This window comes from Plasmodium vinckei, assembly GCF_900681995.1.
Source record: "Plasmodium vinckei vinckei genome assembly, chromosome: PVVCY_11".
NCBI classification, from domain to species: domain Eukaryota; phylum Apicomplexa; class Aconoidasida; order Haemosporida; family Plasmodiidae; genus Plasmodium; species Plasmodium vinckei.
Genome location: NC_051303.1, coordinates 169565 through 195677, shown reverse-complemented (window position 1 = coordinate 195677; position 26113 = coordinate 169565). Strand labels below are relative to the sequence as shown.

The 26113-nt window shown below is 22.1% G+C and overlaps 4 protein-coding genes across 4 annotated transcripts; 2 read left to right on the top strand and 2 right to left on the bottom strand.

The window, feature by feature from the left end:
• Positions 1 to 917: 917 nt before the first annotated feature.
• PVVCY_1100550 (conserved Plasmodium protein, unknown function) lies at positions 918 to 7821 on the top strand (the record flags this gene model as incomplete). Its single annotated transcript, XM_008626319.1, has 2 exons — positions 918 to 7532; positions 7735 to 7821. The coding sequence occupies 2 exons, from the start codon at positions 918 to 920 to the stop codon at positions 7819 to 7821; spliced, it is 6702 nt and encodes a 2233-aa protein (XP_008624541.1).
• A 284-nt stretch (positions 7822 to 8105) lies between these two features.
• On the bottom strand, positions 8106 to 9591 carry PVVCY_1100540 (conserved protein, unknown function; the record flags this gene model as incomplete). Its single annotated transcript, XM_008626320.2, has 9 exons — positions 8106 to 8202; positions 8332 to 8382; positions 8497 to 8562; positions 8655 to 8668; positions 8786 to 8836; positions 8923 to 8999; positions 9159 to 9218; positions 9318 to 9387; positions 9517 to 9591. The coding sequence occupies 9 exons, from the start codon at positions 9589 to 9591 to the stop codon at positions 8106 to 8108; spliced, it is 561 nt and encodes a 186-aa protein (XP_008624542.2).
• A 1319-nt stretch (positions 9592 to 10910) lies between these two features.
• On the top strand, positions 10911 to 23798 carry PVVCY_1100530 (conserved Plasmodium protein, unknown function; the record flags this gene model as incomplete). Its single annotated transcript, XM_008626321.1, has 1 exon — positions 10911 to 23798. The coding sequence occupies one exon, from the start codon at positions 10911 to 10913 to the stop codon at positions 23796 to 23798; it is 12888 nt and encodes a 4295-aa protein (XP_008624543.1).
• Positions 23799 to 24071: 273 nt separating this feature from the next.
• PVVCY_1100520 (centrosomal protein CEP120, putative) lies at positions 24072 to 25412 on the bottom strand (the record flags this gene model as incomplete). The annotated part of the gene is made up of 1 exon (XM_008626322.1): positions 24072 to 25412. The coding sequence occupies one exon, from the start codon at positions 25410 to 25412 to the stop codon at positions 24072 to 24074; it is 1341 nt and encodes a 446-aa protein (XP_008624544.1).
• Between the last annotated feature and the right edge of the window lie 701 nt (positions 25413 to 26113).

Genomic DNA, 26113 nt, shown 5'->3' with positions numbered 1-26113 from the left:
TTATGGAATATGAATAAGTACATATATACAATTAATAATATGTGTATATATATAATATTATTTATTTCTCTTTTTTTAACTATTGAATTCACAAAATGTGATAATATATGCATGAATATTTTGTATGTGTATTTAGCGCATGGTTATGGAAATATGATTATAAATATTCATAAAAAAATATATAAGTAGAAATAGGAAATAAATATATGGTGAAGGAAAATTCAAACATAAAAATGATCATATATATATATGTAATCATAGAATATAATATCTCTATTTTTCATTATATATATTGTATACATATTTTATTATTTTTATTTATTTTGTTCATATTTGCAAAGTCTCAAATATAGTTATGAATATATATATATAGTTATTTTACGAACTATATCATTAAAAAAAGATAACAAAATTATAAGCCTCTTTTTATATAAGAGAAAAACTTTTTGTATATTACCAGCATATGGTGTTGTACATGCATTGTTCATAATATTTATGTTTGTTAATAATGTTTTAGTTTTTTTTTTTATTATTCATAAACATATTTTATGGCAGAAGAGAAAAAATTGGAATTATTTCCAAACATTTTGATTGATCATTGCATATGCATGTATAAGAAGGTTATAAAATAGAGAGTATTTTATTATAATTTTTTATAAAATAAAATATTGTCTACTGAAGAAAATTAAGGATATTAGTTGGGTTATAGCTCGACGGGAAATAAAAATCAGTCTATAATAGCTAGCTGTGAAAAAAATACATAATAAATATATACATGCATAGGTACAGATTTTGCATATCCATAAAATATTAATATAATAGATCGATCCGCATATTTGCAAATTAATACACAATAAGAGAATAAGAAAAACGCGTGAAGCTACCTTTTTTTTGTGCACACATGCTTGTTAAAAAAAATGGATGAAGTGGAAAAGCTGATAGAGGAATACATTTCACCTGAACAGGCAATGTTCCGTTATGGAAAAGAAAAAAAAAAAGAACTAATTTATGAAAAAAATAAAGATAAAGAAGAAAAAAAAATAAGAAACGAGATACTAAAAAAGCTACTTGATTTTATAGAAAATGACGAGAAAACAGAAAAACGTGAAGAAAATGACTGCACATCCAGTGCAATAACTACAAGTGTAGAGTGTAAAAATGACATGACCTGTTCAGAAAAAAAAGGACAAATTGATCAAAAAAAAAAAAATAAAAAGCTAATTGACATTATTATGTATTTAAAGAAATACAACTTTTGTAATGAAAATATAAAAAGAGGGACATCAGTAAATTTAATTTCTCAATTATTTGAAGAAATAGATTTTATAGAATTAGAAATAGAATATTTTAGAGCTATAGTTCATTTTTTTATTAAAAAAATTGAAGATTGGCATTGCATAAATGGAGTTTTGAATTTTTTTTTAATTATTTTTGATCGATATAAAAATCAAATTGAAGAAATGCGATACTGTGATGAGGTTACAGAAGAATATAAGGAATTGTTTATTTCAAAAAATAAAAAAGGGAAAAATAATATGAATATTAATGATAAAAATAAAATAATAGGTAGTGAAAATGGTGAAATAAATGAAAATACTATATCAAATTATTATAGCAATTATAATAGTGAAAATGAAAGTGATGGATCTTGGAGAAGCAGTTGTGAGGGTCAGCATGAAAGATATAATAGACGAGACAATGATTTTGAAGAATCCGAAAATGAAGAAGAATCTGAAGATGAAAAAATTAAAGAAAAGAATACTTGTATTGTTTATAAAATTATGAAAACAATATTTAAACATGTATTTGCACCAAGTTATTTACAAATAGTAAGATTAAAATATTATAAGATAATTTTAATATCATTAGAACATTTTAAAAATGAAATACAAAATATTCCAAATTTTATTAATAAAATACAAGTACAATTAGAAGGTGAATCTGATCCTAGAAATATTTTAGTTTTATTTGACATCATATATATATTATGTAATAAATATATATTACCTCTTAGTGCTGACTCACCAATGATAAACATTTATGATGGTGTTGAGAATGGTGATAATGCAGAAAATGAAAAAGTTGAAAAAGAACATGCTAGTGGCATATTTTCATGGGAAAAAGAAAATGAATATTTAAAATCATTGATAGATATAGCATTTTATTATTTCCCTATCGAATTTATCAACAATGATGGACGATATGATTGTGTAAGTGAAAAAGATTTACAAGATTCTTTTATAAAATGTTTAAAATCAAATAAAAGATTAGGAAGTTATATTATTGTAAACATATTAGATCATTTTTATAATTCAGAAAATGAAGAAATTAGTGAAAAAAATTTAAAAAATATATTAACAACTTTAAAGATATGTGTGCCATTTTATGGATCCGATTGTTGTTCTCAATATATAACTACTGTTTTAGGATTGATAGAATTAGAATGTATTGAAAATAATAGTGATGAAAATATGATAAACTATTTAATTGACATTCTGTTAATATTTATAAATTTATTAAATAAAGAAAATAATAATAAAAAAAAATATAATTTATTTAATAAATATTTTATAAGTACTTTTAAGAAATATCAAACATATATAATATTACATAGATGTATGTATGAAGGAATAGATTATGATATATCCAATTTTGTAAACTTAGAAAAAAACGACATATTTTCAAACACAGATAGTAAGGAATATATAAGTAGTTTTTTCTTTAAAAATAAAGATGAAGAGAAAGATGCTGAAAATATGTACAAACTTGATAATGAGGTAGAAACAAAAGTAGATAAAAAATTTGACATATTTTCAAATGACATTCATGATAGTGGCTTGCTATATGATTGGAATATTTCGGAAGATGATCTAAATATTGAAAATGGTGAAGTGTATGGAAAATATGAATATGATAAAATGGATGGAAGTGAAAATAGTGATAAAAATCTTTTATCTATATTAAAAGAAAAAAATGAGATTGATAAAATAAATGAACAAAAAGAGAAAGAAAGAAAAAAAAATAAAATAAAAATAGATAAGTTTTATGTAATTGAAAAAATATTAACTCCTATTGCAAGTAGTAATACATACATTTTTTTGTTCATCCTAAAATTGATAATTATTCCAATTATTAAAGAGTGTTATTGTATGATTAAAGCTTTGAGCCTTCAAAATGATGATAAAGAAAAGGATGAAGAAAAAGACAGAGAAAAAAAGAAAGAAAAAATATGGAACTTGTTCGTGATATACATAAAATTTGTAGACAACTTGATAGAAAAAAGTGTAAAAATAGATGAAGTTGTATCGTTAAAAATTAGTTTCATATACGAAATCTATACAATAATAAACATGCTTAACGATGGAAAAAATGATATATTTTATAATTATCATAATTGTGGGTTGCAAATTTTTAATATTTTTACAAACTTTTTATGTATGCACAATATTGGAAATGAGAGAAGTGAGAAAAGTGAGAAAAAGAAACAGATCAACTATTTTTCAAACGAAATAAAAACAATAAATGATTATAAGCAAGCTGAAAATTGGGAATATTTATTGTTTTATAAATCATTGTTATCTTTTTTCTATATCATTGAATTTCATCCCTTTAAAGTTCGAGATCAAATTGTGATGTCTTATAAGAAGGGAAGAACTAAAAAGGATAAAGAAGAAAGTGAAAAACAGGAAGAAATAAATATGAACAGTTTTGAATTTATTGATATATGGAGAAAAGGAATAATTAAAGAACATATAAATTATGTTAATGATATTAAAGAAAATAATGAAAATATTTTGAATAATAATAATAAAAATTATAAAAAAAATGATTTATTTTATTTTATAATTTTAATAAATAAAATAATTAAATATAAATATAAACATATACAAAATTATATTCAATTTATTTTGTTTAATTTGTCTTTTTTTATTATAAAATTGTATTATTCTGAAAATAAAAATTATCAAATTTATAAAAATTGGCTAGCTATTTTATATGAAGTTAACATAAATTATATGATATTTCTTACAACCAATATATCGTCATTTATTTTGAAACATTTTTATAATTATGTAAATAGAATGAAAAATGTTTTCCTAGAAATTGATCAATCAAATTCTATACATGATATTTCACAAGATTTGATAAGTACCGATTTAAAGGAAAACGACAATTTATTAAACTCCTCAAACCATAACTCAAATAATGAAGAAGTTTACTGCTTTTATATGGCTAGCTCAAATATTGAAACAAAAAAAAATAATGTAGACCCATCAAAATACTCATCATCGATTGAAGACTTTAGAAATTTTATAAAAGAATGTGATAAAAATAATACATTTTTCAAAGAAAAGATGCTTAACTATGGTTCTAAATCTATTCCCAACTTATTTCATAAAGTAGAAAACGGAATGGAGGGAAATATATCCGATCCAAAAGTGAATGAAACAAAGATGGAAACTGAAAATAGCTTAATAAAGATAGTAATAAATGAAAAAATAAACAAAGAAGATATTATTCCTTTTTATTTTTTCTTTCTTCTTCATGTTTCTTATTTTTATGCACATTGTCTTTATGAGCAAAGTAGTGATTTATATGAAAATGATTCTAAGATTGAAACAATAGAAAATTTTAAGGATGAAAAAAATGATGTTAGTAATAAAATAAGAAATATATATAAAGATAAAGAAGAGTTATATAGCTCGTATATGTATGTAAACATTTTTGAGATTGTTGAATTATGTATAAAATATATATATGAAGAAAAAATAGTAAGAGATATATTTATAGATGCTTTAAATAAAAAAAAAAAATTATATTGTGAAACTAATAAGTATGGATGTATCAACCTTATTAATGGCAATGAAGATTTATGCTATTATTCAAGTTATATAAATGTTTTAAAAAATTATATAAAATTAAATGAAATTAAGAATGTAAAAATTATTAATATTGTTATAAGTATGCTAGAAGATGATAAAAACGATGACTTAAAGGATTGTATTTTGAAATTTTTAAATAAATTCTTTTTTTTTACAAATATATTAAATATAGAAATGGATTCATTTTTATATCTACTAAATGAAATTGTGTCAATGTATAATCTAAATTATAGACACTACAAAGATGAAAAGGTTGAAGATATTAAAAAAAATAAAATATTATCAACCTATTTATATAATAAGGCAAAAAATTGGATTAATCACATTTTCATTTTCCTTAATAATGATAAAAAAACAAAATTTTTAAAAAATATTATTATTAATTCTGTAAACCCAAATCAAGCACCTAAAAAGAAATATGATATAGTATCCATACAAGATAATTATATTTTTAATGACGAGTTTAAAAATTGTAAAGACTTATTATTGAGTAGTAATCCAGCTCTTTTACTATTTATTCCTTATGTTGTATCATCCCATATATATATAAAGGAAGGATACACTAACTTACTTTTAAAATTGTGTGTATATATATTTTTGTTTAATATATATAAAGAAAGTTTGGGAGGTACGAATGAGGAAATGTCGGATGAGGGTGTTGCCAACATTATAACGGAGTGTAAAATTGAAAAGAGTTCTACATATTTAAAAGGGGATATTCAAAATATATTTAATGAAGAAGATATTAAAAAAAGTTTAAACAAAATTAATTTGCAATTATTTAAAAATTTATATAAATCCAGTTTAACAATTATATCAGTTATACTTGCACATAGCTGTATAAATAAAGAGGATGCTTTAAATTTTGTTTATCAATATTTTGATAAAATACAATATTTAAATTTATCTATAAAAAGTTCGTTACTCTATAAAAATATCATTGATCAATATACAGAGATTTATAAATCATTTATACATATTAAAAAAGGTGAAAATTCTGATGAGCAAAATAATAATTTTTATATTTTTTTGTCTAAACTGTTCGAAGTTACCATTGACCAAGATTATCAAAACAATGATTTTTTATTTTTTTTGTTTGATCAAATTTATTTTATTAATAATAATACAGAAATTGGCACACCATTTAATCAGCATATTGAAAAGTGTGATGGTGAAATTCGTATAGTAGGGAAGTCCTACCTCAAAGGGAAGAGTAAAAAAAAGGATAAGCAACTTGTGATAATAAATAATGACAATGTAAATGATAATAATGGGATACGATATAATTGGGAATGCTTAGAAAAAATAGAAAGCGATACAAACAAATCAGATTCACCTAAAACTTGTATTATTAGGTTAACAAATTTGAAAAATATAATTTCAAAAAAAAAAAAACTTTTTAAAAATGACAAACAGGAATCCTTTTATTTGAATTGCCATTTTTTCTTTTCTATTTATCAAATATTTCAAACCTTTTATGATCTAACTTTTTATATTAAAAATAGTGAAAAAAATGATATGGAAGAAAATCTTGAAAATTTATATAAAAACATGAACAGCAAGGATGAAAAATGTACATATATAATTTTTTATTTTCATTATATGTCTTATATATATGAAAAAATATATCATACTATACACCAGATTGATACAAATACTTTTTTTGAAGAACATAATTATAATAAAATATATTTTATAAAAAGTATAGAATTTTTTAATTCCTATAAAACAATATTAATTAATTTTATGTACACATTATATAATTATTTATATTTTATTCAGCTAACTAATAAATATATTACTATCACAGAATTTTTGTTTATGCTTAATGATTGGGATGTGTCTATAAAAAATGTATTGCCATATTATTTTACAAAAGAAAATGAAAAAATTGCAAATTTTGTTAATAATTATTGCATAAATGGTCAAATATGCCAAAGTAGGGAAGAAGTGGGGACTAGTTCCTCTTTAGGGGCTCATGAAGATAAAGATTGTACAAATTTAAATGAAAATTGTAAAAATATTTTACAAATTTTGAGATATAATAAAAAAGAAAATCGTAATAAATATAATTGTAAATATATTAGTCTTATACATATAATGTCTATTTTTTTATTAAACATGAGTATTGAAGAAGTGCTAACAAATCATTACAACATTATGAAATTATCAATTTTAAAGGGAATAAATAAAGTTGCAAACTTTTTTATTAACAAGTCAGGTTATTTATACAATAATAAAAGATATATAAATAATGTGTTAAGGAAAAATATTAACATTGTTAAGGATATATTTTCGGATACAAATAAAAATGAAGAAAAACGTATTATAGTAAAAAAAATTATATCATTAAATATATTATGCTGTTTACGTTTACTATATCTTATATTTAAACTTTTAAATTATTTTTTAAAATATGAAAATAATAATGGAAGTATAAATCTTGAATCTAGTGAAGATAAAAAGAAAAATTCATTAAATAAATATTTACAATTTTTGTTATCATATAAAAATATAATAATTAAGTCAGTGATGAAAATAATGATTTCTGTTCCTTTTGGATTAATTAGATATCTTTGTGTTTGTATTTTTTATCTTCTTTCTTTTTATAATTATCAGTCTTTCCTATCTTATTCCATAATCCAGGATGTAAGCCATCATTATTATATACTATTGTGTGTGCATGTACAATTTGTTTTTTTTTTAATCTACAACATTTTTATAGTGTCTATATGTTTATGTATCATTATAAGGGGCATAATTTTGTATTTTCCGCTTTTGGAAAAGTGGTACTTGCATATTTATAATCTATCTTTATTTTATTTTTTACTTTTTTTTTTCGACTTTTTAGATAAATTGGAACTTATCCGTAGCCTCAAACGACCCACATAAAAACGTTAGAAAAATCGTAATGTTATGCAGATCAAGATGGATGTAATTATTATTTTATTACAAACAGAAATTAATATAATTGAAAAAAGTTATATAACTATAATTTTTATATAAATGGGAAATATGCCATTTGGTAATGAGAAAAAAAAGAATGAATGGTGGAATATATAACTCATAAAAATATATTAATAAATAAAATAGGTATGCTTGATTATTTAAATAAGGAATATGTAAAGAATGGACCAAAATGCGTACAAATATATTTCCAATAATGAAAAAATTCAAATAATAAAAACGTATTAAATATAAACAAATATGTTGAGGATGTCCTTAATTTATTTGAAAAATATAATTGATAAAAAAAAGAAAAATTACTAACAAAAGCATGGAAACAAAGGGCCCATATATTACTAAAACGTCAATCCAGCTGAATGTTCAGAAAAAAAAGGGAAAAATATATGACCAGGCAAGGTAAATATTGTAATTAATATGTATATACATAATTAATGAAAAGTAAGAATAAGACATGTATTAATTTGTAATTTTGAAATATTACGAAATAAAACGACCATAGATTGTCAAATGTAAAAAGACTTGAAAAGGTGTCCTATAAAAAATGAAATAATAAAAAAAAAAGTAAAAAATTATGAAGGTATATCATTACAATGCAATATAATTAAAAAAATATTTGTTAATTTTACATGAACAGTCATAATTTTACCAATCAGATTTCCCTTTATAATTTATATTATTTAATACAGTAGCTACATGGTGATGGCAATTATTTCTGAAGGGGGATAAGATATATGTATAAGACAACTTTAAATGTATATATTTCAAATTAAAAAAAGAACTAGAGCTTAAATTTTTATTTTTTACCTAAATAAATTATGCTGAATGAAAAAAATGGAAATAAAGTTGTATAGGGTGATAAGAAAAAAAAAATATGGAGCATGGATATAATTATTAAAACAAGTGGTAGTAATATATAGAATGAATATTATTTGTACCGGTCTTTTGGAAAATTCGTTATCAGCTTTAATTATGGCATCATCATAGAACTATAAAATAAAATAATTTATAAATATGTTAGGAAATATATATATATAAGTGATAATATACAATTTTTATGATTTTTTTTTAATACAGCATCAGTAATTGATAAAGGGAGTTTATTTTTGTCAAGTTTCCAGTATTTCATTGGGTCACTAAATCCCATATTATCTACAATTTTAGAAATAAATATTGATAATATTTATTCGTATAGCTTAAAAATGGTATTGTACATATGAAGGAATATGCTAGCCATAGTGGCTTTAAATAGTTAGCAATATTTATGTATATCAAAGTAAAACCAAGACTTATAATACATATAGACATTACCAACAGAAATGGTATATGATCCTGAGAAATCGTGAATAATACCCTTTGATGTACAAATACCTAAGAATATATAATGATGTCAAAACATATTTTACTTGCTCCATAATTATGAATATATATATTATATATATGTTCTGATAATTTTAAAGAATAATTTACCAATATGCCCAATGACCGGAATAAATGTTGATATAAACGGGAGATATGTAAATACTACACAATATGGAAACTGTCCATAAAAAAAAAAATATGTATATGTATTATACGATTAAATATAATAAGGTTTATATTATGGAAGAATATATATAAATAAATTGAAGAAGAGTAGTTATTTTTTTAGGGCTTATTGTATAATAACCTTGTTGTCTTTTTTATTTATTTCCATGTTTTCTAGAAAATCATCTGGCATATTGGTCATATAATTTAAATACATTAAATAAAGATTTATAAATTTTGAATAAAATAAAAATTAAAAATAATTATGTAAAAAGGAAGTATATTATGTGTGTATGCTTAGGAATATATATTTTAGGATAATTAAAAATATATTTGTTTTAGCATTTTATTCTTCGAGACATTATTCTTTATGTTTTTTTTTCTTTTTTTCCATTTTATATATAACAGTTTTATGCTATTTTTATGGAATTTTTTTTATATATAATATGCATGCATTTATTTTAATTATTTTGTTTTTTTTTTTGTAAGATTAAGAAAAATATATTAACACACAAACTTATTAAATGCTATTCACAAAAATATTTTATGTGTGAAAAATTTCCCTTATTAATTATAAAAGAATTATTAAATTTGACTGTATTTTTATACAATTATAAATATGCATGCTTATATAAGTACGTGTTATATTTATTATTTTGTGTGCTACATTTTATAATTAAGAAAATAAAGTAGCTTATTTCATTGATGGACAATAGTTTTGTATTTTTTTTTTTTTTACAATAATAATAAGTATCGGTATTGTATATATCCATATAAATATATTTAATAAACATATTTTATTTCAATTTTTTTGATGGAATATTTAATATATACAATGGTTTATACCTTTTGAAAGTGTTTATATTTTCTTCTTTTCATTTATATTTATTTTGTATACCTTTGTATATATACATACATATGGGTGTATTTTTTTTTTATTTCATATATTTTGTTGTAAAATAATTATAAAAAGGTGTTAATATTTAATTTATTTTTATTTTTGATATTATACGTGTTTGCAGACATGTATTAATAATTTCATTTGTTTTTCTTTGGATGATTTACAAATTATGAAATATAATTACTCTATATTTGTATATAAAGAAGACTGATATTTTCTTTACCCCCTTAGTTTGTACATATTTATAGCTTGACTTAACAATTTTATTCATTTAATTTTTTATATTCTTTATTGTTTGCAACTTTATAGTCGTTTGCGTATGTACGATTACTATTTTTCATTTTTATATGATCCAATTTGATATATAAAAAGTTGGCTTATGTTATACCTCACAATATATATGCAAATTTCCACACGCATATGTATGCTTATTTTGTTTAGCAATTGTTTAGGTACATAATAATTACATAAATAATGAGCATGTAAGTAATACCTTTTCTATAATAATGTACAATCGCCATGTTTTAGTATTTAGAAATTATTTTTTAAAAAAAAAACAGTGAGTTTTTATACACACACACGGATGTATGTGCATATGCATATTATGAAGATGTACTTAAAATAACTTAACAAATATGACGGACAAAAAAATAAATGAAAGTATATGCTCGTCGGTTGGCAGTAGCATATTATATAATATGCTATCATGTGGAAATGAAAAAAGTAAAAAGACTTTAAATGAAATAAAAGAGTTAAAAAAAAAAAGTAAAAAAATTATGGAAAATGAAATTAAAGAATATGAAATAGTTCATCAATTAATAAATGAAAGAATAGAAACAATGCCAGATATATCCTCCAATTTTAATGATTCAATAAAAAATATTATAAATTATAGTCATAATAATTTATCACTTTCTAATATATCTGATAATGAGAGTTGTAAAAATATAAGACACAGAAATAATTTCCTTGAATTGCTTGAAGTAGATGGATCACTATCTCTTCTAAACTATAATAATATCGTTGATGAATATAGTGACAAGTCTATTGAAGATTATACTCTTAATTATAAAAATCAGTCACAAAAATTATTGATAAATAGTAGTCGCTTAGTTAGTGACACTAATGAGGAAAGTGAAAGTAAAACCACCAGTTTGCTTCCTGTACAAGAAGAAGAACAAAATAAAAACAATGATTGTGTTGAAAAAGTTGAGAGTGCAAACATTGAAGAGGAGAATAACTTAAGCATGTCAAAATTAAAAAGTAAAATGGAGCAACATAAATTATCACGTTCATATGATAATAAGTATAATGTAGATAAAAAAAACAGTTTGAATAAATGTGATAGTCAAAATAAGTTTTATTTTTATAGCGAGCCTAAGAATAATGTAGTAGGACAAGATGGAAGAATATATTCCGAATATTTTAATAAATCTAAAAATGATCAAGATGAAAAAAGTAAGCAAAAAATATCAAGAACAGTTAATATACCTATTAATGTAATGAAAAAGGATAAAAACAATTTACTAAACATACCAAGTAGACATTTTGAAAATATAAATTATACAATAATAGATAGATGCTCATATATTACAAAAAATGTGAATAATGCTAAAACGATTGTTTTAAAATTTTCAAAATTATATATTGGAAGTGATGAGAATAGTATAAAAACTTTATATTCTTTGAATGAAAAAATAAAAAATTATGAAAAAATTTACGCATGCTTTTGTATTCCTATAGGATATGAAAATGAGATAATTGGCAATAAAACAAAAGAGGGAAAACGAGGAGCCAGTTTGACTTCCAACATTTTCAAAGAAAAAGTTGAAAAAGTTGAAAAAGTTGAAAAATCTGAAAAAGTTGAAAAATCTGAAAAATCTGAAGATGCAAACAAAAAAGTTGTAAAAATAAACCTATCGAATAGTGATCGAAGTAAATATAGACACCTAACCGAATTTTATAAAAATAAAAAATATATTGAAAAGAGAAAGAAAATTTACCATAGTTTTTATATTGAGAGTAAACAAATAAATAAAGATTGTATCGATTTTTTTTATGAAATATATTTTAGTGTTGATAAAGAAGTTTTGAAAAATATAGAGTATGGCTCCCTTTTGATTTGTGGTGAAAATGTTAGTAATATAAAAACTAACGATGAAAAAAATGTACAAGATAAAGATGTAAACTTGTTTGGCTACCCTTTTTCTTTACCAAGCAATTGTGAAATATTAGGTTTTTCAAAAATACCAGTAATGCAAATTTCAAACGTAAAAATTAGAGTCAAAGAAATGGGAATCAAAAGTTCAGACTCAGAAAGTGTTAGTAACAAACCCGTTTTTTTATTCTACACACGTGTAAGTATATTGAAAATAAAAAACGGTATGGAAAAATGTTTGACAAGCTCTACTTTTGAGAGAATTGAAATGAACGAGACTTGTGTGAAGGACCCAAATGAAGACTACTCTAAACCAGATAGTGATAATTGTAAAAGTGAAAATGATAATAATTTAGATAAGCTCAACATTTTAAGCATAAACAATAATTATGAAAAAACAGATAAAGAGTCTGAAAATGTTACATTACAAGAGATCGAAATAAAGGAACAGAAAAATGATAGTAGCATAAAAGAATGTAATAATATGAAAATGAAAGATAATGAAATATTGTATATATATATTGATAAAATTGTAAATTTATCTGGTTGTCCATTTGGTAATCTCTCTATTTGTGTTCGATTATTTAAGGATGAAAAATATTTTTACAAAAATTTTAGTATAGATAATGAAAAAAAAATGTGTATATTATTATTTTCAAAAAGGGAACTGGTAAATATTACTGAGATAATTTTTGAAATATGGGATAATTCATTGGTAAGAGAAAAAAATATTTTAGAACCTGAGGAAATAGAAGGAGACTGTTTAGGGATTATAAAAACAGATGTAACAGATTTAAAAAATAATAAAAATATAACATATGTTGAAAAAAATCTTGAACTTAATTACAAATTTTGTAACGATAATGTAAATTTTATATTTAGTATGATCATGGTTAGAGGGATAAAAAATATGTATGAAAATATTATGAACTTTTCTTTAGACTATTTTGAAAATGTAAAGAAGTGTTTATATGTTAATAATGAGGTGACAAACGGTTTTGTTTCCCCACAGGGACAAGATGAGACTGTTTCATTGAATCAGTCAGAAAATTTGACAAAAACAAATAGTGCAAACAATATTGGCATTTATGAAATATATAGAGAAATTCTTAGGAGAGATATACGGGGTAATGAAATAATTGAAAATATTTTAAATAAAAATAAAACTTTTGAAAATGGTTCAAAATTTGGGGAGAAAAAAAAAGAGAGAGAGTCTAGTTATCCTTTGAAAGGGACTGATAAGATGGGTAGTAATAAAGATATAGATTATTTTTCTAATTTAAAAGGTGATGAAAACAATGTTGAAGCGGTGCTATATAAAGATGAAAATGGAAAAAGTATTTACATAAACAAAGAGTGTATTCAAGAAGAATTATTTCTTGTTGGGGTGAATAAAAAAATTGTTGACTTAATAATTGATGATATAGAGAATAGTAATTATTTTATTAATGAAAGTAATTCAAAATATATTTTAAAAAATAATTTTGAAGAATATATAAATAAAATACATAATAAATGGGAGAAGTTATCAAATAAATTATTTTTAAAAAATAATAAAAATATGACACTTAATGATGTGTGTGAATATTTAGACAGTTTATATATCGATGATGATAATTATTTATCTAAAGATGAATTTTTTTTATTTTTTCAAGAAGTTGGTATAGTTTTTGTAGATCTATTAATATTTGATGAATTATGTTTATTATTTTTTGACAATAAAAAAGAAAAAATAAATTTTTCTCTTTTTTCTTTATTAATTATAAAAAAAGGAATAAATGAAACAAAAAATTTATTATATGGATATGATATATTAGTAAGATTTTTTGATTTTTTAAAAATTAATAATATAACTATTGAATATTTAGAGAATGAAATATTTAAAATAATGTTACAAAATAATTATTATTCTGAACGAGTCAGAAAATATATGTCATCACAAACTATGAGTAGTATATCACCAAATATTAAAAATAAAGATGCAAATGAAAAGTTAGCAACATTTTTAAAAGATAAAGATAATATATGTTCTTGTACATCCTTACTTTTTTTACACTCTTTACAATTTATTTTAAATAAATATAATAATCAAAACTTTTCAGCATATGAATTATTTTTTCTTGTTAAATATATTATGCATAGTCAATATAAATATATTTCACCTGATATGCATGTATTTATAAATGAAATAAAAGGTATTGAAAAAGTAAATATAACATTTTTCCTTTGTCTATATTATATATATTCACACCAAAGTAGAGACACCGAAAATGGATGTTTAGCTGAGTCTACAAAAGATGACCCTATAGCTTGTTCCGAAATAAATAGACAGTTTGCATATTGGAAAGAAGAAAAAGTGATAGATACTGAAAAGGAAAACAATCTAAATTGTATTCATGATGAAAGTAAAAACAGTTTAGAAAATGAAGAACAAGAATATAAGAGTGACCCTGCTCTGACTCTATCTATGTTAGAAAGTAAGCAAAACGATTATAAGACAGATCAAGAATATTTCCCTATAACAAATAATAATGACATAGATTACAAACTGATAGATGATTCATCAGAAAATGAAAGAAGCCATAATAAAGAAACATCAAATAGTCTAAACTTTAAAAAGCGGTATGATACTAAAGATGTAGATACTGTTTCAAAATGGAAAGACACAGATGATGAGTCAAACATAATGCAAGTCTATAAAAGGGAATACGCTATGAACCACCAAAATACGTTTCCCCATAAAATTATTAACATACCAAACAGGAGGGACATAAAAAATGGAAAAAAAAATTGTTTAATAATTTTGTATAGTAGGATAGTGAGTGGGTTTGTTAGTATTGAATATGTAGGAGAATGTTTGCAAAGTTATTATGAAAAAAGTAGTAAAGATAAAAAAAAAAAATTTTTTGATATACTGTACTTGCTGGATAAACTTGGAATATATACCTCGATAGATATTGGAATAAATTTATTAAAATGGTATGAAAAAGAAATTAATGAGATTGAAAAGAAAGCTAATTATAATAGTAGCAAGATTAGAAGAGTATCTAAATTAATTTCAATAAATAATTATAGTACGAAAAAACATATAAGTATGATAAATAAAATTATTGCTAAATATAGTGAAGATGAGGATGTGATGGGAAATACATTTTCAGGATCAGTATTAGAAAACTTTTTTAAACTATTAAAAGAAAGAAATATAAATATAAAAATTTTTTCAAAGAATTTAATTTTTTCTTATACAGATTTTTATAAACAAATAGAGAAACTAAATTTAGATTTTTCAAAAAATTATATACGTCTATTATTTTGTAATTTATTGTCTTATGATTTATCTACATTTGATAGTATAAATAATAAACTCATTTTTTTTGATTCTATACAATCTTTTTGGAATAATTGGAATAAAATTCATTTTCAATTTTGTTACATGACTGATAATAATTTATCTGATGAATTAAGTTGTGATAAAAAAAATAATTTTGATGGGCTTCTTCAAAATGTAAAAGATAAAAGAAAAGAATTGAATCTGCATTATAAAGGGGAAGATAAATATGAGCAAACAAAAAATATATTACATTGGGATACTAATAATCAAGACAGAATGAAGAATTATCCAATTTCTTTTGTAGGAAATAAAAAAAAACGATCTACCAGTGTTGTGAAAAAGAGTATAAAATATGATTATTTTTTTCTTCCTTTATATAGTATTTTTTTTTATTTTTCAAATAATGGATATTTGTCTGGTGAAGAATTAATAAAGAATTTTTTTTTGAAAATTTTTCAATTTGAAATTAGTTATATAAACATAAATGATTACACAAATAAGTACTACACATTTTATGATTTTTATGAGCTCTTAAAAGAATCAAATTTATTATCTAATTATCATCAAAATGAGGATATTTTTTTTAGAAAAGATTTTTTAAGACTTATTATTTTAGTGAATCATATGTATTCTAAACAAAGAGAAAAATTATTAACAAAAAATATTAAGACAGATTCAGAATCAAATGAAGATGAAATAAAATTTTGTATAAATTTTGATGAGATAGTACAAAAAAATATGAATACCTTTTCTTCGAATTTTAAAAAAAGCTTAAATTCTATAAAAGAAAATATATATAAATTAAAAACCGATTTTTCTAATGATTCTACATCTTTATTTGATGCATATAATGAAATATTTGATATATGCCGAGTAATTAAAACAAATACAAATTATAAAAATGAAGACACAGATTCGAGTATTATCTTAACAAACAATAAAGAGGATATACTAAAAGATAGAAATAAACTATTATTAAATTATTTTAAAAAATGTAAATATACAATTAAATATATTAGGGAATATTTTTATCTATTTGTTTTATGTGACAAAATAATGAGTCATAAAAAGACTGAAAATTGTAATGTACTTACAAAAGTAGAGAATAAAAATATGATAAGAATTTCTTTTAAAAATTCTGATTCTATAGCATATCAAAAAAAGTTGAAATCTCGTCAGTTGGAAAAAATGAAAACAAAAATGTATCCCAAAACACAGAGACAAGTAAATATATTACATAATAAAAATGATGAAAACCGTTATAGTAATATAAAAATTACCGATTTTCCATTTTTATATGAAGAAGTTTTTATATGTCACAAAGAAAAAGAATTTGAAAAAGAAGAATATGCATTTATGGTATATCCATATATATTATTATTATGTGATTTTGTGAAAAGAATTATAAGTATATATAAAAAAAAAAATGTGTATTCAAATTATATACGTAAATTATTTCATTTTAATAATTATGACAAGCCAAATAAAAGATTTTATTTTATGCACAATGTTGAAAATATTATGACCAGGTCAGGTAGTTTTGATTTAAAAGAATGGAATAAAATTTATACTATATTTGAATTGCTAGACATAAAAATTGATGAATTTTTTTTAAATTTATGTAATATATTAGAACAAAACAGATATATAATCACACTTTTCAATGGTATAACTATATTTAATTGTTCTGAAAGTACATTATTTGATATTGTGTCTTGTAGTAATATGAAAAATGTTAGTAGAAATAGTAAATCACATGAATGTGATAATGAGCTAGCCATTGGGTTTGAAAAAAATGAGAGAAAAAAAAAAATGGATATATTTATTAAAAATACAATGTATTATATGTCATTTAACAAATTAATATTAAACGATTTAGATGAAAATGATCAAGAATATATGCATAGACATATTATCAAAAATAAAAATTACATAAATTATATGACACACATGTATGTAAGAATGGTATTTAATGAATGTATATCCTCTGGTTTAAATATAAATAAATTATTTCAAAATATAAAAACAAGAAATTCTTTTATAAATATTTTATCTAAACATTTTAATCATATATTTTCAGAATTTGATATAGATATATTTACAAAAAAGTATTCATATGTTTTTGATATGACTTCTATCCATTTAAGTTTGTATAATAATTTTATTTTTCACAAAGATTTCATAAAAGACATGTACAAGCAAGGTGATTATTACACTAGCTATTTGAAAAATAAATTATTAAATTTTTTTTTAAAAAATAAACATATTTTTTCCCTGAAAAGGTATAAAGAAGCAGAAACAAGAGAAGAAAATGAAACAAGTAATAATGATAATATAATTAAAATAAAGAAAGACGAAGCAGATTATTTAATACCTAGTATTGATTTAAAAAATATATTATCATGTCATGGTATATTTTTATCTTGGGCTGAATTATACGATTTTTTTCACCCTTTAAATAAATATTGTATTATTCAAGAAAATGGGAAAAAGGAAAATAACACATCAAGTAGAGAAAATTATAAAGATAGTTTAGACAATTCAAAAAATGATGAAAAATTAAATCCATATATTTTAAAAGCCCATATAAATTTTTCTAACTTATTAATAATTGCTGAGAAAGTGTGCAAAGAAGAAATAAAAAATAAAGACTCTTTTTCATTAAATAATAATCATAAGCTAATAGACATATATAGTGACAATGAAGAAAAGATATTATCTGATCAAAGTGTTTGTAGTATGAATAAAAAAGGAAAACCCTTTTTAAAACAAACAAAAGATAATATTTTACAAGAGAATCTGTTACATAAAGATAGTGATGTAAGCATAAAAAGTAAGGAGGTACAACATCAAAACATTTTAAACATCAAAAGTAGTGAAAAAAAAGCAGAAAGAAGATATGAAAATGATAATAAAATGGTGACATATAAAAAAGACGGAGTTTTAAAAGTTAAAAGAAAATTCACAAATTTAGAATATAATATTGGAAATTCAGAAAATAATGGATATTATTATAATATCAGTTTCAATATATTAACTTTAGAGAGAGTATTATATTTATTATTTATAAAAGTAAGTAATTTATTAGTAAAAAAAAATTTAAAATATGAGCAGATATATTTTGGTATAAAGAATGTAAAAGAAAAAGATATAAAAAAAAAAGAAATGAAAAATGCATGTTCATTATTATTAAATTTTAATGCTGAAGAGTTAGAAAATATTATTCCCGATGATTTTATTTTATATGAGCAGGATTTCAAAAAAGGAATATTTATAAATATTCATATATTAAAAGAAGAATATAATAATTTATTTCCAAAAATTGGTAAAAAAAAAAACACATTAGAAATTCCTGTTGATGAGTTTATTTCTTTTTTTGATAAAAAAAGTAATAGTGTTATATTTTCAAATTATAATTTTGTTTATAATTTTTCATATGAATGGATAAATTTTATGAGCATTAAAAATGAATATGTAAAAAGAAATAATTGTGATGAATTAATAAAGAAGTTTTCAGCATATGAAGAAGTAGATCAAATTTTAGACAAACTTCAAAAAAATAAATCAACTAATTTTTCCATTGAATTAGACAACACTTCTATTGGTAATACATTTGGTGATCGTCTATCAAAAAAAAAAACAATCGAATTATTTGAAAAAAATATAAAAGGTTTAAAATGGAAAAAGATTTTACTTCCTATATTTGAGGCAACAAAATTTTATGCTCATACTTTTCAAATAGTACTAGGTGAATTTACGGGAGTTAGAAAGTTTGTATCAAGTGTTGATAAAAAATGTAGTGACATGCCAAGTTCTGTAAATTACGATGTAAATGGAAATCAAATTAAGAGCATAGATTATAGCCATTTTAAGTTATCCTACTTTTGTTGCTTCGGAATGGAAGAGATTGTTATTGACAATGTGTTTAGTCAGGATTGTTCAGAAAAAGATAATAATGTATTTTTTGTAAATTATTTATTTGAACATAATTTTTCAACAATTAATGAAATGGATATAATAAATTTATTTGAAAAAAATAAAAATATATTAAAATTAAAATTATTATATAAAGACAAAGTTATTTCCGAAGCAACTTTACATATATTAGAATTTTTCTCAGTAATTAATAATAAAAAGAAAAATGAAAAAAAAACATTATGTTTTATATCTAATAATAAAGATGATAGAGATATTCTATTTTTAGATCTAGACATACATTATGAATCAAAAATGAAAGAATCCTCATCAAGTTCGATAAATTTTGGTACTGTTCATGGGAAGGTTTTTAAAAATTGTCATACCAACATCGATATAGCAAGTTTGTCACTTTCTACATTAAAAAAGGATTTAAAGAATGTAGATAATGTAAAGAAGTTCGAACCGAGTTCAATCACTAGCATGCTGAAGAATGAAAACAATTTAGTACCTTCAGAAAAAACAAAAGAGTTTTCTAATCAAAATAAAGGAGATGGTATTTTTAATTATAGTTGGGAATATGTGTTGACAAAAAACGGGAAGAATGTATCACCATTAGGAAATGCAAACTTGAAAAGGGAGAAGCATGTACAAGATATGATAAAGTTAGAGGAGTGTAAAAAGGAATCAACAGATGTAAACTTTGTGAATGTATCTATTACTGATCTGGTTATACCAATGAATTTTATAAAATTTGTAAAGAATAAGTTTTATGAAGATAAAGAGAAAGGGAAGGGAAAAAGTGATGATGTATTTATTTCTATATATGTACAAATTTATAAAAAAAATAATAATTCAGAATTTAAACTTCTTTCTTCGTCTATTCCTAGCATTATAAATAATTCTACAAGTTATGGAAATACAAAATTAATAAATATAAACAAAATGGATAAAGAAAAAAATGATAAATCTGATTCTGGTAGTAATATAAATGAAAATAAAATATTAGATAAAACTGTTTATTCAGAGAAAGATGGGCAAAAGACAGACGGAAATTTATCAATGGGTAAGGAAAGAAAAAGTATAAGAACAAATTTAATTAATAAAAAAAAAGGAAAACATTTTAAAATAAATATGATAAATAAATATTTAAATATTTGTAATATAAAAATTAAACATAATGAAATTATTGAAATAGCTGATTTATATATTGAAGGAAAAATTGTGGTTCGAGCTTTAATTTCATTTAGTTATTATTCAGAAGATATAATATTAGGGGAACATTTTTTTAAAATAAAAAATATGATATACCAAAATAGAAATATTAATTATTGTGCTGAACGTTTATTTTATCCGATGTTAGAATCGTGGTTTATATCAAACGTGGAAGAAAATAAAGAAGCAACCACCTTATGTAATAATGAAACAGTCAACATATGTAATAATGAAACAGCCAACATATGTAATAATGAAAATAATAACAAATTGAACGATAGTAAGAATGTTTGCACTTGTAGAGATAATAGTAAGGGTAAAGAAAATAAGGATTTAAAAATGTGTGAGTCATGTTCAAAAAATATTATGGGATATATTTCCTATCAATATGAAATAGGGAAAGAAAACATATTTAAAGAGAGGCAGAAAATGACCAGATTAATGCTTCCGAATTTTGTCAAATTATACTTTACAAATAAGCATGATAAAAATGTTGAAAATTATGAGCATGTTGAAAATGGTGAGCATGATTCCCTCCTTGCAAACTCCATTTATGATCGCATGTTTAGTGATGTAATAAAAAATGCAAAATATAGAAATTTTGTAAATTTAAAAATGTTTTTAAATTTGTTGGAAAATTGTAAATATAGTAATTATGTAGAATATTTTAGAGAATATTTTTCTTATTTTATAAATTATAATAATTCATTATATTTTTCTTTAAAGAATATATTAATAATATTAGCAATTAAAGAGTTGTCTTGTAATTTTATTCATTTTGTTCAATATTTTTCTCAAGACATATATAAATATATTTTTAATGTTAGTGAAGTGGGAATAGTACAATCAGCTTATTTTATAAATTGTGTTTTAAAATCTCAGAATCATGTTACAAAAATTAAGGAATATGAAAATATAGTAAATAAAAAAATAGAAAACAATGAGAACATGTTTGAAAGTAAGCATGATAAAACAATTGGAGATTCATTATCTTCTGATATGTATGTAAGTAGTGATTTAAGTTTTACATCTAAAAAAGAATCTGAAATAAAAAAGAAAAAAGAAAAAATTGGATTAAGTGAAAATGATTGGTGTATGATACATAATTGGAAAAAATGGCTAGTTCAATATGAAAAAAAAAAAAAATTTTTTTTTCTTTATCTTTTTTTAAATGATATAATTTCATTTTATAAAGAAAATAAGAATGAAAAAAAACAAAAACAAAGACATGCCTTTTCTTTGATGTATGACAATTGTATTAATGTGATTAAAAAGTCGCCTATTTTTAAAAAAGAAGATACGCAAAATTTGCCAAATCAAAATGTAATAAATAATATGGAAAGTGATGTGAAAAAAGAAAATGACGACACTTCAAATGGAAACATAAATGGGAACATAAATGGGAACATAAATGCAAACATAAATGCAAGCATAAATCCAAACATAATGAGCAAACTGTTTGATGAAATAAAAATGGAGGATGAAATGCACACAAGAGATATAAACAAGGATGATGTGGACGTACAGAATATAAGTAAGTTTCCATATTTTGCTAACATTAAAAATAATGTTGAGACTGACATAAGAATTAATGAAAATATTGAAGGTAGACACGGACTAAATAATTTGAATAACTTATTTTATGAAAGCAAAACAAATTTGTACAAATACAATAACATAAAAAATGATCACCTAAATAAATGGGACATTTTTAAAGACCAAATTAATAATAATGATTTTGTAAGAAACGAAAAAAAATGCAAACTTATAAAAAACTCAAATTATTACACTAACAATAATAATAATAATGATGATGATTCTTTGAAAAGTGATAAAAATATGAACGTTTTAAAATATGTAAAGTCAGATAGTAAATATAAAATATATCTAAAATTGAAACGAATTAGATATTCATTCCCTCTTATAAATAACAAGAAGATAAATATATATTTAACATTTCAAATTGTTTTAAATAATTATAAGTTGCTAAATAAAAATGGAATATTCCCATATATTTTAAATAACGATGAAAATAATTATATAGTAAATAAAGTTCAAGAAAAAAGTTCGATTTTTTTTTGTGATAATTATTTTGCTTTTAAACATTCTTCAATATTGCTATTACCAAGTATTAGTGAACTTAGATCTATATTTACAAAAAATAATGACTCAACATATCTTTATGATTTAAAATTTTATTTAAAAAATTTTTCTGTACAAATATGTTTTTATAAAGCAGATGAGAATACAATAAATGATTTAAATTTCAATTATTTGGAAGATGGGGATTCAATTCAAAACCATCTTTATAATGCAAGTAAGTATTTAAAAAATAAACAAAACAAAATAGATCTAATTAATAGTCAGATAAATAATGTAGGAAAGTATAAGAACATGTTAGTAAGTACAACCTATAAAGATGAAATGTTGATAGCTAAATCTGTTATTCCTTTGTCTATTCTTTTAAAGAAAAAAAAAATAAAAGTTCATGTGCCTTTAGTTTTTTCACCTTTTGTTACGTCGCATGTTAATAAAAATGAAATTGAAGTTATACTAAAATATGAAACAAAAAGTGAAAAAAAATATGATGAAAAAGAGTTTGAAAAAAAATATTTACGCCATTTTAATAGTAATGCCAATTACTCAAGACATTATCATAACTTATCCAACTCATCAAATACGATGCAAGAAATGGATAGCAATAATTTTTTTGATATCCCTTATGTACCTAGACTTAAAAATACAAAAGTCAATTTAACTAAAGATAGAAAGTTTGATCTTACTAAAAATATGAGTTTAAAAAATAAATCTAAACATTACATATATGATGAAGCAAACAATCTTGTTGATGCTTCGAATATTCCTCTTATGGTAGTTCCAAAAGTCCCACCACCAATATTATAATCCTTATTTTTTTTTTTTATCAATTTATGTATATATGCATTTAGTAAATTTGTACTTCCTTTATCCTGTTTGCATGCAATGTTGAGTTTGCTAAAATTTTTTTTGAAATATTTTTGTATAAACATAATATGGCTCTTATTTATAGTGACATTTATATGTCGACTTCCGAAAAAGATAACTATTTTATTTGTATAATTTGACAACAATTGAATTGTTAGAAAATAGAAAAGGTTAGTCATTATATTTAAGTGGGTTCGTTTTTTTTTTTGTTGGCTATGTTGTTGGGTCATCCTTTTCTAGGGTGTTATCATCATCTTGTGCATCTACATTAGATGCATTAGCAGGTTCGTTAGATTCATGGTCTGGATTTGATGGATTTTCGTCATCATTGGCTGTTTCATTGATTTCTTTTTCTTTTTTATATATGAACTGTGTTTGTAAATATTGTGAAGCGACATCAATAGAATTTTTAAATTTGATATCAAATGCTATATGATCAGTGTCATGACAATAAGTAGTTGTTTGATCACAAGTACATCGCTCTTCATTTATTTGAGGACAAACATTACAAATATTATTATTATGCATATATGTTAAAAAATATAAATTTGAAAATTTATTTTTATGTATATCATCATGACAATTAGTACATTTTTTTTTACAAGCTTTTGAAGAAAGAAAATAATCTAAACATGGTTTTTTATTTTTATTACATTCATCACATGTATGTTGTATTGTAATTTTTTTTCTTTTATTATTTTGGTCGTCATATATGTTATTATTTTCTGGTATAGTAATAGTTGATTCATCTTTAGATCCTTCTTTAGGTTCTTCATTAGGTTCTTCATTAGTTTTATTATTTTTATCGTTTTCATAAAATATGTTCATTAGATCTTTATCTAAAACATAGAATGTAGAATAATTGTTTTCTTTAATAATACTTTTTTTCATTTTTTTTAACATATCTTTATTTATAATGTTAGTATTCATTTTTTTTTTATACAAACTATTTAATGTGTTGTAATATTTTGTTTTCATATAGCTAGGTAAATGATCAAAAGAATGACAGAACCTACATTCATTTTTTGATAAACATAATCTACCTTTAATAAAATGTGTGCATACATTACATTTATTTTTTGCATGTAACATTTTATTTGGATATAAACCTGATTTTTTATTAAGGTGAGAATTATGGTGACACCACCTACATTTTATATCATACTCACAATAAACATTATTTGTAAATTTATAACATGGTATACATAATCCATGCATATGTAAATACTTTTGTAAAATATATAAAATAGTATCGGAATTAATATCTATTGAAAATATTTCTATTAATGAACTTGTTATATTATCACCTTTTGTACAATATAAATCATTAAAATGTTTTATAACTTTTTTCTTATTGTCTCCTAATTGAGATAGCTCTTTTAATTCACATATTTTTTTAAAATCTTTAGATTCCTGTTGATTTTCATTTTGTAAATGATGTCCATCACTCATAGTTATGTCTCCTACTTCATCAAATTCGCTACCTTTTCCATTTGCTGAATTTACTTCTGCCTGGTCAGCTGTATTTACTACACTTCCCTCTTCGGATCCCATTTTCTTTTATACAACTTTACAACAAACAAGTGACTAGCTAATATGTAAAAATGGTTATACATACAATTTAAGAGTTGATGGCTAGCTATTTAGCATCATTCCCATTTCATATTTGGAAATCTCACTTTTAAAAAGGAGGAATATTTTCCTACTTTTAAGTAAATGTAGAAAGCCGATTCATATATAGTCAAAAGAATTATAAAAGTAAAAAAAAAATAAAAATAATAATGATAGAAATTATAAAATCATATAACTCTTACAAAAGGAGTAAATCATCAGATGATATAAAATGTTGGCAATACATTATTACATTTGTTTCTACTTTATTTTTATTATGAATTTGTTTATTTTTTTTGTGAAATAAAATATGGGAAAAATAATATTTTATGTAAATAAAAAATAAAATTATTATATGAGCATATTTATATTAAAAGGTGACATATCACCAATGCTTACAAAGCCTAAATTTGGGGATCCATAAAAAAGTGAACTATGTTCCTATTATAGATTAGTAAACATATTAAAAATTATTGCATGGTCAGGTGATTTTAAGTTTTTTTTTTTTTTTTTTTTTTTTTGGCTAGTTTTCTCATGGGATATTTTGTTGCCCTTTAGTAAGAATGACTTGTTTGTTACCATCACAATTTAACCATATCAAATTTATGAAAAAATTAATCTTTATTTAAAAAAATAGTTTAAGT